Source organism: Pogoniulus pusillus, chromosome 7, assembly GCF_015220805.1.
Source record: "Pogoniulus pusillus isolate bPogPus1 chromosome 7, bPogPus1.pri, whole genome shotgun sequence".
NCBI lineage: Eukaryota > Metazoa > Chordata > Aves > Piciformes > Lybiidae > Pogoniulus > Pogoniulus pusillus.
Genome location: NC_087270.1, coordinates 25030186 through 25044335, shown reverse-complemented (window position 1 = coordinate 25044335; position 14150 = coordinate 25030186). Strand labels below are relative to the sequence as shown.

Below are 14150 nucleotides of genomic sequence, written 5' to 3'. Positions count from 1 at the left end.
GGCTTTACAAGGATGTGTTTTCAAGGGGAAAATCCTGTTGTTGCACAAGGAAACTCACCGGGTAGCCATGAATAGTTCCAAAGTGAAAATCCACTGCCCTTCCCTTGATTCAGGGATACTTAAGATGTTCCACTGGCACACAAAAGGCCCTGGTTAATGAAAGAGCATTGCCCTGAACGAGCTGATGCTTTTCCTGCTCAGAGACACCACCAGGTGACAGCAACATGGAACAATCTCTACAAGAGAATTTGTGGGGGGATTTCTGTCCCCCAGATCGTGCTCCAGGTGGGTAGGGTGAATTTGAGCAGCCATTGGGATCAGCTCATAGCCTTCAGGGCAAGGAGTGTGCTGGCACCAGCTTTTGAACTGTGGAAGGGCATCCTTTGCCCACCTCTTGGCCCAATGCAGCTATCTTGTGGAGCAGGCATTGGTGCCTGTCACCATGGGCAGGTGGTCCTGCTTTGAACCTTTCTGTGCTACTTCAGCATGCAGTTCCCAGCCACTTCAGGGCAGAAGGGGCAGAGCTGGCTGCAGTCTGTTCCCTGCCCTAGGGTTTGCCCTACCTATGGTATTTTGGCAACCCAGCAGCTGCCATTCAACCCAAATTATCTGGTTTAGGTTTTTTTAGTTGTAGTCAGCTCTCTTTATGATCCAATTTCCTGCAGGCCATGTAGCATGGATCTCAGAAGCCATAGGAAATGCAGAGTGTGAGCAGGACTACAGGATGTAAACAGTACCAGAGTCCTGTTACAGCAAGCAACATCAGCTCCAAGAGCATTAACTTCTATCACATTTGATCAGAGTTCAGAAGTACCTGTGAGATAGAATCATGGACTCAGAGAGTCAGGCCCCAGAAACTAAACACAATACTCAAGGTATGGCCTCCACAGTGTTAAGTCCAGATGAGAACACAGATCACAGAATCACAGAATGTTAGGGCTTGCAAGGGACCTCCAGAGATCATCCAGGCCAACCACCCCTGCCAGAACAGGGTCACCCAAGGCAGGGCATGCAGGAACACATCCAGGTGGGATTGCAAAGGCTCCAGAGAAGGAGACTCCACAACCTCTCTGGGTAGCCTGCTCTAGGCCTCCAGCACCCTCACAAGGACAAAGTTTCCTCTCCTGTTCCCGTGACACCTCCTCTGCTCCAGCTTGCCCTCAGTGCCCCTTGTGCTGCCCTTGGCCAGCCCTGAGCAGAGCCTGGCTGCGTCCTGCCAACACTGTCCTGCACAACTTAAGCAAAGCACTGAGGGCAGCCCTCAGGCTCCTCTGCTGCAAGCTCCCAGCCCCAGCTCCCTGAGCCTGGCCTCACAGGAGATATTCCATCTCTTATAGCCCACACTGCTACTGTTCTCTGTTCTAAAGAGACTGGAGCCTTGTTGCTGGCTTCAGGTTAGCATTTCTGGTGGATATCCTTCTAGTCCTTCTTCATTGATTCATGGCCTCTAATGATGATACAGAGCCCATCCTGTAATCCCTTTTGAAGCAGAAGAGCTGTGCCACTTCCAGGCCTGGCATGTACCCACTGCTGCTGCTCAGCCTGCTTGTGCACTCCTACTGCTGACACAGCTTGAGGGAAGATGAAAGCTTTGGACTGAAGCTGAGGCAGAAAAACCCCACGAGACTTCTCCTTTGCTAGGGCATGATGTCATACCCTGTGCTCCTGAGTCAGATGGAGACAGCCTTGAATTCCTTGGGTAAGAGCTTGGGACAAAGACTGCCTTAGGCTCTGCACATGAGACCCTGCCCTCTGGCCCAAAGCTCACTGCCTACAAGCCAAGGGGGACAAGCTGCAGATAGAGCTCTGTCCTTTGTCCTTAGGCTCTAGCCATAAGCTTCTTAACTGCTTTTCAGGAGAGGTTCCTCCCTAATCTGCTATTTTTAGATGAGCTATTTTTGATGCCCACTTACTCAGAGCTTTTGGATGCTCACGTTTCTCAGTGCCAAAAGCTCTGGTTTATTTGCAGCTACACTGCACCAGTTCCTAGTCTGCTGCCTGGATCTCTCTCCATCTCTTGCCACGCTGCTTTGGATGCAGCCCAAGCTGCCCTTGGCCTTCTGGGCTGCTAGTGCCCATTTCTGGTTCCTGTCCATCTTCTCCCCCACTGGCAGCCCCAGGTCCTTCTCTGCAGGGCTGCTCTCAATTACTCTTTTTTAAAAGCCCTTCACTTGGATAAATTAAGGAAATACTTAAATACTTAGAGTAACAAAAATGCAAAGCCACAAGAAGCTGGGAAAGCGGAGGGGTGTGTGTGGCAGGGGAGTGAGATCTGGTATCATGGAAATACTGATGGAGGTTTTGGGGTTTCCATGAAAGGAATTCTACCTTCCGCTATGCTCATAAACATCACATCTCATGATGCCTTCCTCCCACTCTTAAACTCTGTGCTGGCATTTGCTTAGCTGTTCCCTGGCACTGGTACAAGTTTCCATAGCAAAGGATGTTCCATTGCTCTGTGATCACCAACTGGAGGAACTGTGGAGGGCTGACCGAAACAGACATGAAGCAGCACAAAAATGTAAAGTAGCTTTGGAATATCCCTTCTGGGAACTCCCTGTTAGAACTGGGAGATGAAGAGAAAAATATCCCCTTTAGAAATCCTCTCCTAAGTCATGCATCCAGAAGTCTGTGAGCCACAGTTAAAAAGGCCAGGCTAGATTTGAAGTGTAGAACTGTGGCTGGATCAGAATAGATGCTTTTTATCTACAGAATTTTCAAATCCAGCTAAGTGTTGGGAAGACTTAAGGGAATTGGATAAAACTTACAAATCCATGATATGCTGCCTGCCAAACTTAAGGGGAGCACGGGAACCACAGCTCAAGCTGGCATCAGCTGCCATGATTCATGAGCTTCAGTATAAAGAAGGCTTCAGAAAGGAATGAAAGCTCTATTTACAGCTCTTAATGCCCCCTAAAAGAGCTTCTGTGTGAGAGACCCCCACCTGTATTAGCAGAAGCACATCACTCACAGCTAAATTTAACCCTAACAGCAGCAGCAAGTGCATATTCCTTCCACAGGGATAGCTTAACGGATTCATGGAATGGGTTGACTTGGAAAGGACCTTGAAGATCATCCACTTCCAACCCTCTGCCGTGGGCAGGGACACCTCCCACCAGCCCAGGTTGATCAAAGCCTCATCCAACCTAGCCTAGAACACCTCTAGGGAGGTTGGCAGCCACAGCCTCCCTGGGCAACCTGTGCCAGTGTCTCCCCCCCTCACTGTCAATAATTTCTTCCTCATCTCCAGTCTCAATCTCTCCTTTCCCAGCTCAAAGCCATTGTCTCTCATCCTGTCACTCCCAGCCCTTGTCAAAAGTCCTCCTCTCCAAACCTCTCCAAACATCTCCTTTCCTGCTCAAACCTCTCTGAACTGAACTGAACCTAACCTCTCCAAACTGAACCTCTCTGAACCTCTCCTCTCCCATTCCAATCCACCATCCAAGGGGCAATGAGTGGAAGCTGAGGCATAGAAGTTTCATTTCAACAGGAGGAGGAATTTTTTCCTGTGAGGGTGACAGAACCCTGGAACAAGCTGCCCAGGGGGGTTGTGGAGTCTGCCTCTCTGGAGGTATTCAAAACCTGCCTGGATGTGTTCCTGTGTGACCTGCTGTAGGTGATCCTGCTCTGGCAAGGGAGTTGGACTGGATGAGCTTTGGAGGTCCCTTCCAGCCTCTGATATTAAGTGATTCTGGAGTTCTGGGGTAACTTGCTAGATGTTCACTTGACTATGCACAAGAAAGACAAGTAGGATAGCCTAGCTGCTGACCTTAATGTTCACCAGGGATCTGAATGTGCAGGAAGTGCTCTGTCATAGTTCAATCCCAACTCTGCAAGGCATTAATCTTTCAGTTAGAGACTCACAGAACCATTTTGGTGGAAAAGCCCCTCAAGACCCTCCAATCCAACCAGTCTCTGTCAAGGCTAAGACATGGCCCTCAGCACCACACCTCTGCCTCTCTGAAACACTTCCAGGGGTGGACATTCAACCACCCCCCTGGGCAGCCTCTGGCTGGCAGGCTTTGAGAACCCTTGCAGTCAAGACGTTTCTTCTCATTTCCAACATAAACCTTCCCTGGTGCAACTTGAGGCCATTTCCTCTACTGCTGTCACTTGTTCCTGGGAAGAACAGATCAATCCCCACCTCACTCCAGCCCCCTTTTAGGGAATTGTAGAGAGCCAGAAGGTCTCATCTCAGCCTCCTCTTCTCCAGATGTGTCCCTGCCCATAGCACGGAGATTAGAGCAGATGATCTCTCAGGTTCTTTCCCACTTAGGCCATTCTGTGACTCTAATCAGAGAACCTGCAGATGCTCTCTGTGTCTGCTCTTGTAAGGCAGATTTTATGTCTTCTGCCTCCAAAGCAGAGGTGCAATTTCCATGCTGTACTATGGTATGAACACAAGGGCACAAATGGAGGTGGAGGGATGATGGTCATGCAAAAAGCCACCTGAGAATGCTAGGTGCCTTACCTTGTATGGGATGGTGGGGTGGTGGCAAAGAGCTTTTCTTCCAGCCTTCCTCTGCCTTGGCCTGTCTGAAGTACCCACCAGCAAACCTTTCTGCTCTGGAAGCAGTGGGGTTGAGTTTCCAGCTGTGGTCTGTCATCCCATGGATCTGAAGAGCTGTTTCTCACGTTGGCTTGCCTGAAGCCCCAGAGCATTCATTCCTGGGGTAACTGCAAGAAGCTTTACAAAAGCAGAGCCCACCAAAGCACTGTCATCAGGGCTTGAACACAAATCCAGTTCAGCCTGGTCCCCTCTTCACTTTTAGCAATAATCTCTGGAACTGCAAAGTAGAACAGACAAAGAACAGGTCTGAGCATACTGATACTGATCCTTGCTTCCAGTTTTGAGCACAAGGAGCTACTCTGCACTGAGGAGCTGAAGTCAAAACACTCCAGAATTCAGACTACAAACTCTGGATGAATCATTTCTACTAAACAGCAGAACATCTTTGTATCATTGCTGTCTACAACTACCTGAAGGGAGGCTGTAGCTAGGTGGGGTTGGTCTCTTCTGCCAGGCAACCAGCAACAGAACAAGGGGGCACAGTTTCAAGCTGTGCCAGAGGAGGTCTAGGCTGGATGTTAGGAGGAAGTTCTTCGCATAGAGAATGATTGGCATTGGAATGAGCTGCCCAGGGAGGTGGTGGAGTCGCCATCCTTGGAGGTGTTCAAGACTGGATGAGGCACTTAGTGCCATGGTCTGGTTGATTGGCTAGGGCTGGGTGCTAGGTTGGACTGGATGAGCTTGGAGGTCTCTTCCAACCTGCCTGATTCTATGATTCAGTGGTGAGAAAATCAGCCTTGTCTGTGTCTCCTTCGCATCCCCTCTGCCCCTGGCACTTCTTGCTGAGTAAAAGCTACTCAGCCATTACTCTGTTTTCATGCACTAAAAGTACTTGGAGCTATTGTGAAAGAAGGAAGTGAGAAGACAGTTGGTCCCCTGTGGTCTGCAGGTGGCACTGAGCTGGGAGGGAGTGTGGAGCTGCTGGGGGGCAGGAAGGCTCTGCAGAGGGACCTGCACAGGCTGCATCCATGGGCTGAGGCCAGTGGGATGAGATTCAACAAGGCCAAGGGCTGGGCCCTGCACTTGAGGCACGACAACCCCAGGAAGGCTTCAGGCTGGAGGCAGAGTGGCTGTAAAGTGTCCAGCGGAGATAGAGCTGGGGGTGCTGGTGGACAGCTGGGTGAAGGTGAGCCAGGCTGTGCCCAGCTGGCCAAGGAGGGCACCAGCAGCCTGGCTTGGTCAGCAATGGTGTGGGCAGCTGAAGCCCAGTAGGACAGGGATTGTCCTCCTGAACTGGGCACTGGGGAGGCCACACCTGGAATCCTGGGGTGAGTTTTGAGCCCTTCACTCCAAGAAGGACGTTGAAGGGCTGGAGCAGGTCCAGAGATGGGCAAGGAAGCTGGGGAAGGGTACAGAGAAGAGAGCTTGGGAGGAGCAGCTGAGGGAGCTAGGGGGTGTTTAGTGTGGAGAAGAGGAGGCTGAGGAGAGACTGTCTGGGTCTCTATAACTCCCTGAAAGGAGGCTGCAGCCAGTTGGGAGCTGGACTCTCCTCCCTAGGAACAAGTGGAAGAGGAAATGTCCTCAGGTTGCACCAAGGGAGGTTTAGGTTTTCCTGAAAGGGTTCTTGAAGGCTGGCACAGGCTACCCAGGGAGGTGGCTGAATGCCCACTCCTGGAGGTGCTTCCAAGAGGCAGAGCTGTGGTGCTGAGGGCTGTGGCTTAGCCCCAGCCATGGTAGAGTTGGTAGAGACTGGTTGGGCTGGATGATTTCAAAGGGCTTTTCCTACCCAAACGATTCTGTGATTCTATTGCCTCAGGAATACAGAACTTGCCACAGAGTATCCTTGTCCCTCTGGATCCTACAGTGAGGCTTTAAATACCTGGGATGTTTCCAAGTGCCAGCTGTGTCCTCCTAGAAGGGTCTGCAAGAACAGAGGGTCTATGCATGTCTGGATGGTTTTGTCCACCCCGATCTATGTCAATCAAACCAATGTAGTAACAAGTGAGAGGAGGAGAGGAAATGGCCTCAAGTTGCCCCAGGGGAGGTTTTGGTTCCACAACAGAAGAAATTTTTTCACTGAAGGGGTCCTCGAAGACTGGCACAAGCTGCCTAGGGAGGTAGCAGAGTCCACATACCTGGAGGTGTTTTAGAAGACACAGAGATGTGGTGCTGAGGGACACAGCTTAGCACAAGGCTTGGTATTTAGAGAACAGCCTGGATGATCTGAAAGGGCTTTTCCAGCCCAAACTCTTCTATGATCCTGTGTTTTCTGGAAAGGACTCTGGTAGGAAAGGGAACCATACAGCACGGTGACTGTTCACAGAGTCACTGACTTCTACTTCCTTCTCTGCTTTTGCAGTGACCCCAAAAGCTCAGGCCTGGCTCTAAGAGTCTCTAAGTGCAAGGCATCTTCATAGATCAAAGCCTGTCAGAACAAGATAGCAACTCCTGCCCAGTCTCACTGCTGGGGTGGGTGCCAGGAATCTCAGCCAGCTGTCCCCTGGCAGCACTTCTCCCCAGCGGGCCAGGCAGCAGCTTTCCTCCCTGGCTGCCTGTCTGGGCAACAAAAAGGGCTGCTCCCTGACCTGCAGGAGGGGTGGTGTCCTGGGATGTCTGGCTGTGCTGCCCACGCTCTGTCAGGCAGCTCTGCGAGATGTTCTCTCTGCTGAGAAAGCAGCTGGCTTGCATCTGGAAGAGTGCCCTGGGAAGAGGGGCAGGCACACTCCCTGTGCCTGCAGCTGGCATCCTGGACACCAGCACTGCAGAACACAGCAGTGGTGCCATGTGCCAGCAATGACCCAAGTTCAGCGTTTCCAAGAAGGGTTTGTCCAGCTTCCTGCATGCTGCCTGCTCAGTGCCTTGTGGGGGACTGTGGACACCTTCAGTACGTGGCCCTCATGTCTCCTTGAACTCCACATAATTCACATAGCCACGTTGGAAGGAACCTCCAGACATCACCCAGCCCAACTGTCTGCCAGAGCAGGGTCACCCTGGAACGCATCCAGGTGGGGTTGGAAAGGCTCCAGAGAAAGAGGCTCCACAGCCTCTCTGGCCAGCCTGCTCCAGGCCTCCAGCACCCTCACAGGGACAGATTCCGCTTCTGTTGCCATGGCAGCTCCTGGCCACCACTACTCCGCGTAGCTGAGTACCACACCTCTAAGGCTTTGCCTTCAGGGATGGTGACTCTACTATTGCCCTTGGCAGCCTGACCTCGCTGGGTCAGCGAGGGCTCCGCCGGCCCTCCCCCGCGCCGGTGCGGAGGCGCTTGGGCGCTCGCTGTGTCCCGCTGGGTCAGCGAGGGCTCCGCCGGCCCTCCCCCGTGCCGGTGCGGAGGCGCTTGGGCGCTCGCTGTGTCCCGCTGGGTCAGCGAGGGCTCCGGCAGCCCTCCCCCGCGCCGGTGCGGAGGCGCTTGGGCGCTCGCTGTGTCCCGCTGGGTCAGCGAGGGCTCCCGCAGCCCTCCCCCGCGCCGGTGCGGAGGCGCTTGGGCGCTCGCTGTGTCCCGCTGGGTCAGCGAGGGCTCCGGCAGCCCTCCCCCGTGCCGGTGCGGAGGCGCTTGGGCGTTCGCTGTGTCCCGCTGGGTCAGCGAGGGCTCCGGCAGCCCTCCCCCGTGCCGGTGCGGAGGCGCTTGGGCGCTCGCTGGGTCCCGCTGGGTCAGCGAGGGCTCCCGCAGCCCTCCCCCGTGCCGGTGCGGAGGCGCTCGGGCGCTCGCTGGGTCCCGCTGGGTCAGCGAGGGCTCCGGCAGCCCTCCCCCGTGCCGGTGCGGAGGCGCTTGGGCGGGCGCTGTGTCCCGCTGGGTCAGCGAGGGCTCCGGCAGCCCTCCCCCGTGCCGGTGCGGAGGCGCTTGGGCGCTCGCTGGGTCCCGCTGGGTCAGCGAGGGCTCCCGCAGCCCTCCCCCGTGCCGGTGCGGAGGCGCTCGGGCGCTCGCTGGGTCCCGCTGGGTCAGCGAGGGCTCCCGCAGCCCTCCCCCGCGCCCGGGGCGCCCCCGCCCGCGCCTCCGCGCCAAGATGGCGGGCAGCAGCGGAGCGCCCGGCGGCGGCGGCAGGAGGGCCTGAAGGGGGCTGCGAGCGGACGGCCCGGGCGCGCCTCGGCTTTCCTCTTCTCCCCACGCCGCGGCTCTGCTTCGCTGCCAGGAGGTGGAGGGGCAGCGCAGGGGGGGTCTGGCTGTGGGGAAGCCATGGCGAGTCCGGGGCGGGGCCGCTCTCGTTCCTCTGCGCTGCCAGGGGCGCGGGGCTGACAATGACGTCTCCGGTTGTAGGAGCGGAGCGGCACTGGCCGGAGGAGAGGCCCCTGCTGTGCCCCTCCAGCGCAGTTACTGAGGTCAGTGCCCAGCACCCAGCGCCATCCCCGCACCCGCACCCCAGCCCCGCACGCAGCGGTGGCCACCTGCAGTCCCCGGCATCAGCACAGTGCCACAGGCCGAAGGTGGCCCAGAGGAAAACCCAGTTTCACTGGTTATTCACCGCACATAGCGGCGTGCTGACAGGCTCTGTGGGCCGGTGGCTTGCTCCACAGGCCTGCTGGTGTGGCCTTCTGAAAAGCCACTTCCTGCTGCAGGAGGTCAGCGGTGCTGGCCTCAGAGCGCTGCTAGGTACAGCTGCTGGGGAAGTGGCTGCTGCTCTGCAGGAGGGAGGGGCGGAGGCTGGATGCGCTGCGAGCAAGCCCACCTGGCTGCTGCTTGGAACGACAAGCCTGCGTTTGTTTCTGGAGCGTAGCAGCCTGTTTCCAGGAGGTCCCAGTTGCTCCCCAGAGATGTGAGGGCATTGCTAGAGAGATTATTTCTGGTTCCTAAAGAAAGCTTTTCTCTGTAGTAGACCTGACTGGTGACATCGCTGATGCCTCGCTGATGGCTGGCTGTTGGCATCTGCTGGCATGCTTTGGGAGGCCACACTGTCTGCAGGCTCTGTCAGCTGGTGTGAGTCACCTCACCCACCTGTGTGTTTCATTCCAGGCACCTGGGAGTGACAAACCATGGAGAAGGAAGGTGGAGATCCCAAAGTGATAACAGATTGTTTGCTCCCAGACACTGTCCAAGGAGGCTGCTCCCACATCAGTGCTGCTCCCAGGTATGGCACAGCCCTGAAGGCTTAGGGCTGAGCTGAGATCTTCCTTATTCTAATAAACAAGGCTCACCATCAGTTTTGGGAGCAGGCCTGCTGTTCACCTTGGTTTAGGAGGACTAAAGGAAACTGATTTCAGCCAGATCAAGGAATCACAGAATGGTCTGGGTTGAAAGAGATCTCCAAAGGTCATCCAGTCCAACCTCCTCTGCAGTCAGCAGGGACATCCTCCACTAGAGCAGGTTACCCAGAGCCCTGTCCAGCCTCAGCCTGAATATCTCCAGGCATGGGCCCCAACCACCTCCCTGGGCAACCTGTTGCAGTGTTGCAGCGTTGCAGCAGCCACCTGGTGCAGAACTTGTTCCTCACACCCAATCTCAATCTGCTTTGCTCTAGTTTGCATCCCACTTGCCCTTGGAGGGATGGGATAGGATTGGTTGTCTTTTTGGTGTGGGACCAAGGACTGAAAGAGGCAGTTTTGTTCTCTAAAATATTTGTGTACTTAAAAGATCATACAAATCATGCAGACCATATTTGAGGAAGGTTTCCAATCCTCAGTGCTTCTTCAGGCACAGATCATAGAATCATAGAATAGTTTAGGTTGGAAAGGACCTCAAAGCTCATCCAGTTCCAACCCCTCACCATAGCCAGGGACACCTCCCACTAGAACAGGTCACTCAAGGCCTCATCCAGCCTGGCCTTGAACACCTCCGGGGAGGGAGCATCCACAACCTACCTGGGCAACCTGTGCCAGTGTCTCTCCACCCTCACTGTAAAGAACCTTTTCCTAACATCCAGTTTCAGTCTCCCCCCTGCCAGTTTAAACCCATTCCTCCTCATCCTGTCATTACAAGACCTTGTCAGTAGTCCCTCCCTAGCCTTTCTGTAGCCCACTTCAGATACTGGAAGGCCACTCCAAGGTCTCCTGGAAGCCTTCTCTTCTCCAGACTGCAGAGCCCTGAGTCTAGTAGCCTGTCCTCATAGCAGCCCTCTGAGCATCTTTGTGGCCTCCAACATTTCCATGTCCTTCATGTGTTGGGGGCTCCAGAACTGCCCCCAGTACTCCAGGTGGGGTCTCAGGAGAGCAGAGCAAAGGGGCAGAATCCTCTCCCTTGCCCTACTGGCTACACTGCTCTTGCTGCAGACCTGCACACAGTTGCTGTCTGGGCTGCACTTGCACTGAAGGCTCATGTTTCACCACCCCAGACCGCCAGGTCCTGTTCCTCAGGGCTGCTCTCAGCTATTTCCCACCCAGCCTGGAACTGTGCTTGGGATTGCTCTCACACAAGTGCAGGACATTTCACTTGGCCTTTTTGAACTTCATGAGGTTGTCCTGGACACACCTCTCCAGCCTGTCCAGGTCCCTCTGGATGGATCCCTGCCCTCTAGCAGGTTGACTGTGCCACACAGCTTGGTGCCACCTGCAGACTTGCTGAGGGTGCATTCGATTCCTCTGTCCATGTCACTGGCAAAGATGTTCAACAGCACTGGTGCCTGCACTGACCCCTGAGGGAGCTACTTGGCACTGGTGTCCAGGTGACATTGTGCCCTTGATCACCACTCCCTGTGTACCAACTGTCCAGCCAATTCCTTATCCAGCAGTGCTCCACACTTCCAGTTTCTGTGTTTCCAGTTTGGTGACCAGGCTGTCATGTGGGACAGAGTCAGATGCCTTACTCAGGTCCAGGTAGATTATGTCAGTCGCCCTTCCCTTGTCCACTGTTGCTGTGACTTCATCATAAAAAGCCACCAAATCTGTCAGGCATGATTTGGCCCTGGTGAAGCTATTGCTGGGTACCACCAGTCACCTCTGCTTTGTTTTCTATTTGCCTTAGCAGAGCCTTCAGGAAGATCTGCTCCACAATCTTGCCCGGCACAGAGGTGAGACTGACTGTGCTGGAGTTCTCGGGAGCATCCTTTTTCCCCTTCTTGAAGCTGGGCTTTATGTTTGCCCTTTGCCAGTCAGCAGAACTTCACCACTTTGCCATGACCTTGCAAATATGATGCACAGTGGTTTAACAACTTCATCTGCCAGTGTCCTCAGGACCCGTGAGTGGATCTTGTCAGGCCCCATGGACTTGTGCACATTCAGATGATCTTCAGTTATGGTGTGCAGATCTTCCTTCTCCCAGTCCTTACTTTTGCCCTCTGGGACTTAGATATTGTGGTCAGAGGCCTTGACGTTGAAGACTGAGGCAAAGAAGTCACGGAGCACCTCAGCCTTATCCATCAGCTTTCCACTTCCCTTCTGGAAGGGTCTCACTTTCTTCTAGTCCTCCTTTTCTCACTTATATAGCTGAAGAAGTTCTTCTTGTTCCCCTTAATGTCCCTAGCCAGATTCAATTCCAGCTGGAGGAGATGATCCTTAAACATTGACCAGCTTTCCTGGGCCCCTCTTCCTTCCAAAGTTTTTTCCCATGGCACCCTGCCAAGGAGATCCCCCAGGAGCTTGAAATCTGCTCTTCTGAAGTCCATAGCAGTGAGTTTGCTGTGCACCCTCCTTGATGCCTTGAGGATCATCTGTTTGCAGTGGAGAAGTAGTGACAGCTGAGAGGCAGAGATTCGTGCTTTGTTTTGTTTGTAACAGAACTCTGTCCTTCCTGGAGACTTGCTGTAAACACAAGCTGAGGGCCAGAGAGTTGTGCTTTGTTTTGTTTCTAACAAAACCCTGTCCTTCCTGGAGACCTGCTGTAAACACATTGACCTTCTCCTCCCTCTCTACTCTGCCCTACTGAGGCCCCACTTAGAATATTGCATCCAGTTCTGGGCTTCTCAGTTCAAGAGAGACAGGGATCTGCTGGAGAGGGTCCAAGGGAGGACTGCAAGGATGCTGGAGGGCCTGGATCACTGCCTGATCAGGAGAGGCTGAGAGCCTTGGGGCTGCTTAGTTTGAAGAGGAGAAGGCTGAGAGGGGACCTGAGCAATGTCTATCAATGGCTGAGGGATGGGGGTCAGGGACAGCTTCTGCTCACCCGTGCCCCGTGAGAGCACAAGGGGCAATGGATGGAAACTGCAGCACAGGAAGCTCCACCTCAACATGAGGAAGAACTTCTTGACTGTAAGGGTGCCAGAGCCCTGGCACAGGCTGCCCAGAGAGGTTGTGGAGTCTCCTTCTCTGGAGCCTTTCCAGCCCTGTCTGGATGTGTTCCTGTGTGACCTGTGCTGGATTCTCTGGTCCTGCTCTGGCAGGGGGCTTGGCCTGGAAGCCCTCCAGAGTTTCCAGAGGTCCCAGCCCCTAACATCTTGTGATCCTGTGGTCTTGTTTGCCCCTCCAAGTCAAGGCAGCTGCTTTCCCATGTTACAGCCAACATCTCCACTCTGTTTGTTAGCCGCTTAGCATTCTGCAATGCTCAGAGGTGCATCTTGGCTACAGGGTTACCCAACACAGAAGCACCCAAGCAGGGGTAGGGTTTAAAACAGAAATCTGCATGGAGGTATTTACTTCATTTTTCAGTGCCAATCCCTTCTAGGGGTTTCTTTGGCCCCTGTGGCTGTACCATTCCTCAATACCCACTAGATCAGAGTGTGTTGCCTTCTTACTTTTCTAGAGGAGGAAATGAGTGTGAGCCTGCAGGGCCCCAGGCCGTGGTTTGACTGCTGTATCTAGTTCCTCTCTCCTTTCACTCTTTATCAAAATAGCAGAAGGATCCAGCAGGTGGAGTGGGCAGCATAAGTAGGCACAATCTGTGGTTTTTTTTTTTGTGTGTGTGAAAGTAGACAAGAAGGAAGGAACTTGCACAAAAGCTCCTTGAGTCTCTGTAGGAGATGGAAACCAAACTCACGTTTCACGAGGAACACAATTGTCTGTGTTTCTTCCATGAAGAGCTTCATCTGCTGCTTGAGGGCCAAAACTCACCATGTTAACTCATGTTTAACCCCCTCAGATCTCACCATCAGTGCTCAGCATAGGTGAAGCTCAGCCTGAAGCTCCTGGTATAAAGCATTTCAGCAAGGACTGGGTCAGTTCCTCTACAGTTCAGTGCTGCCATAGCTGTGAGCTTGAGCACAACAGTGCTTTGCTCACAACCTTGCTTGGTGGAGGGTATCAGCTGCCTCACAAGGGCTTCTGCAGGGTGACCAAAGACTGAGGTATCAGGTAAAAACTGAAGGTTTGAGGCTTTTCTGCATCATTCCTTGAGAGGTACTCTTTACTTAGAGCTAACCATGCTTTGGGCTAGGGATTCCTACTTGTTCTTTCTGTTTGTCATTCTGTGCACTCCTGTCCCACCAAGTATTTGCCTTTCCCTCCTCTCCTGCCCCACCAAGTATTTGCCTTTCCCTCCTCTCCTGCCCCACCAAGTATTTGCCTTTCCCTCCTCTCCTGTCCCACCAAGTATTTGCCTTTCCCTCCTCTCCTGCCCCACCAAGTTTTTGCCTTTCCCTCTTCTCCTGCCCCACCAAGTTTTTGCCTTTCCCTTCTCTCCTGACCCAGACACTTGTGTAGATGGTCTTGGAGCTGCTGGACTGGAACACTTCAGTTTCATCCCCAAAAAGTTGCCCATCCACTGAGGCCCAGGAGCTGGGTGGCATCAGCTCTGCACTTTATCCCTCCCTTTGTTCCTGCCCTTAGCAGTGGTGGGAGA

General features: G+C 53.9%; 1 protein-coding gene across 3 annotated transcripts in view; it reads left to right on the top strand.

Moving 5' to 3' along the window:
* The window catches only part of SHLD1 (shieldin complex subunit 1), an 83381-nt gene that overhangs the window by 18209 nt on the left and 51022 nt on the right, over positions 1-14150 (top strand). Inside the window, exons 1-2 of one of the 3 annotated variants that reach the window (XM_064146246.1) lie at positions 8445-8827; positions 9459-9573. In XM_064146246.1, coding sequence (XP_064002316.1) covers positions 9479-9573 — 95 coding nt within the window. In that variant the 5' untranslated portion in view covers positions 8445-8827; positions 9459-9478. Of the gene's footprint in view, positions 1-8444; positions 8828-9458; positions 9574-11408; positions 11449-14150 lie in introns of those variants that run through there. The other 2 variants (XM_064146247.1, XM_064146248.1) reach the window with 2 other exon arrangements.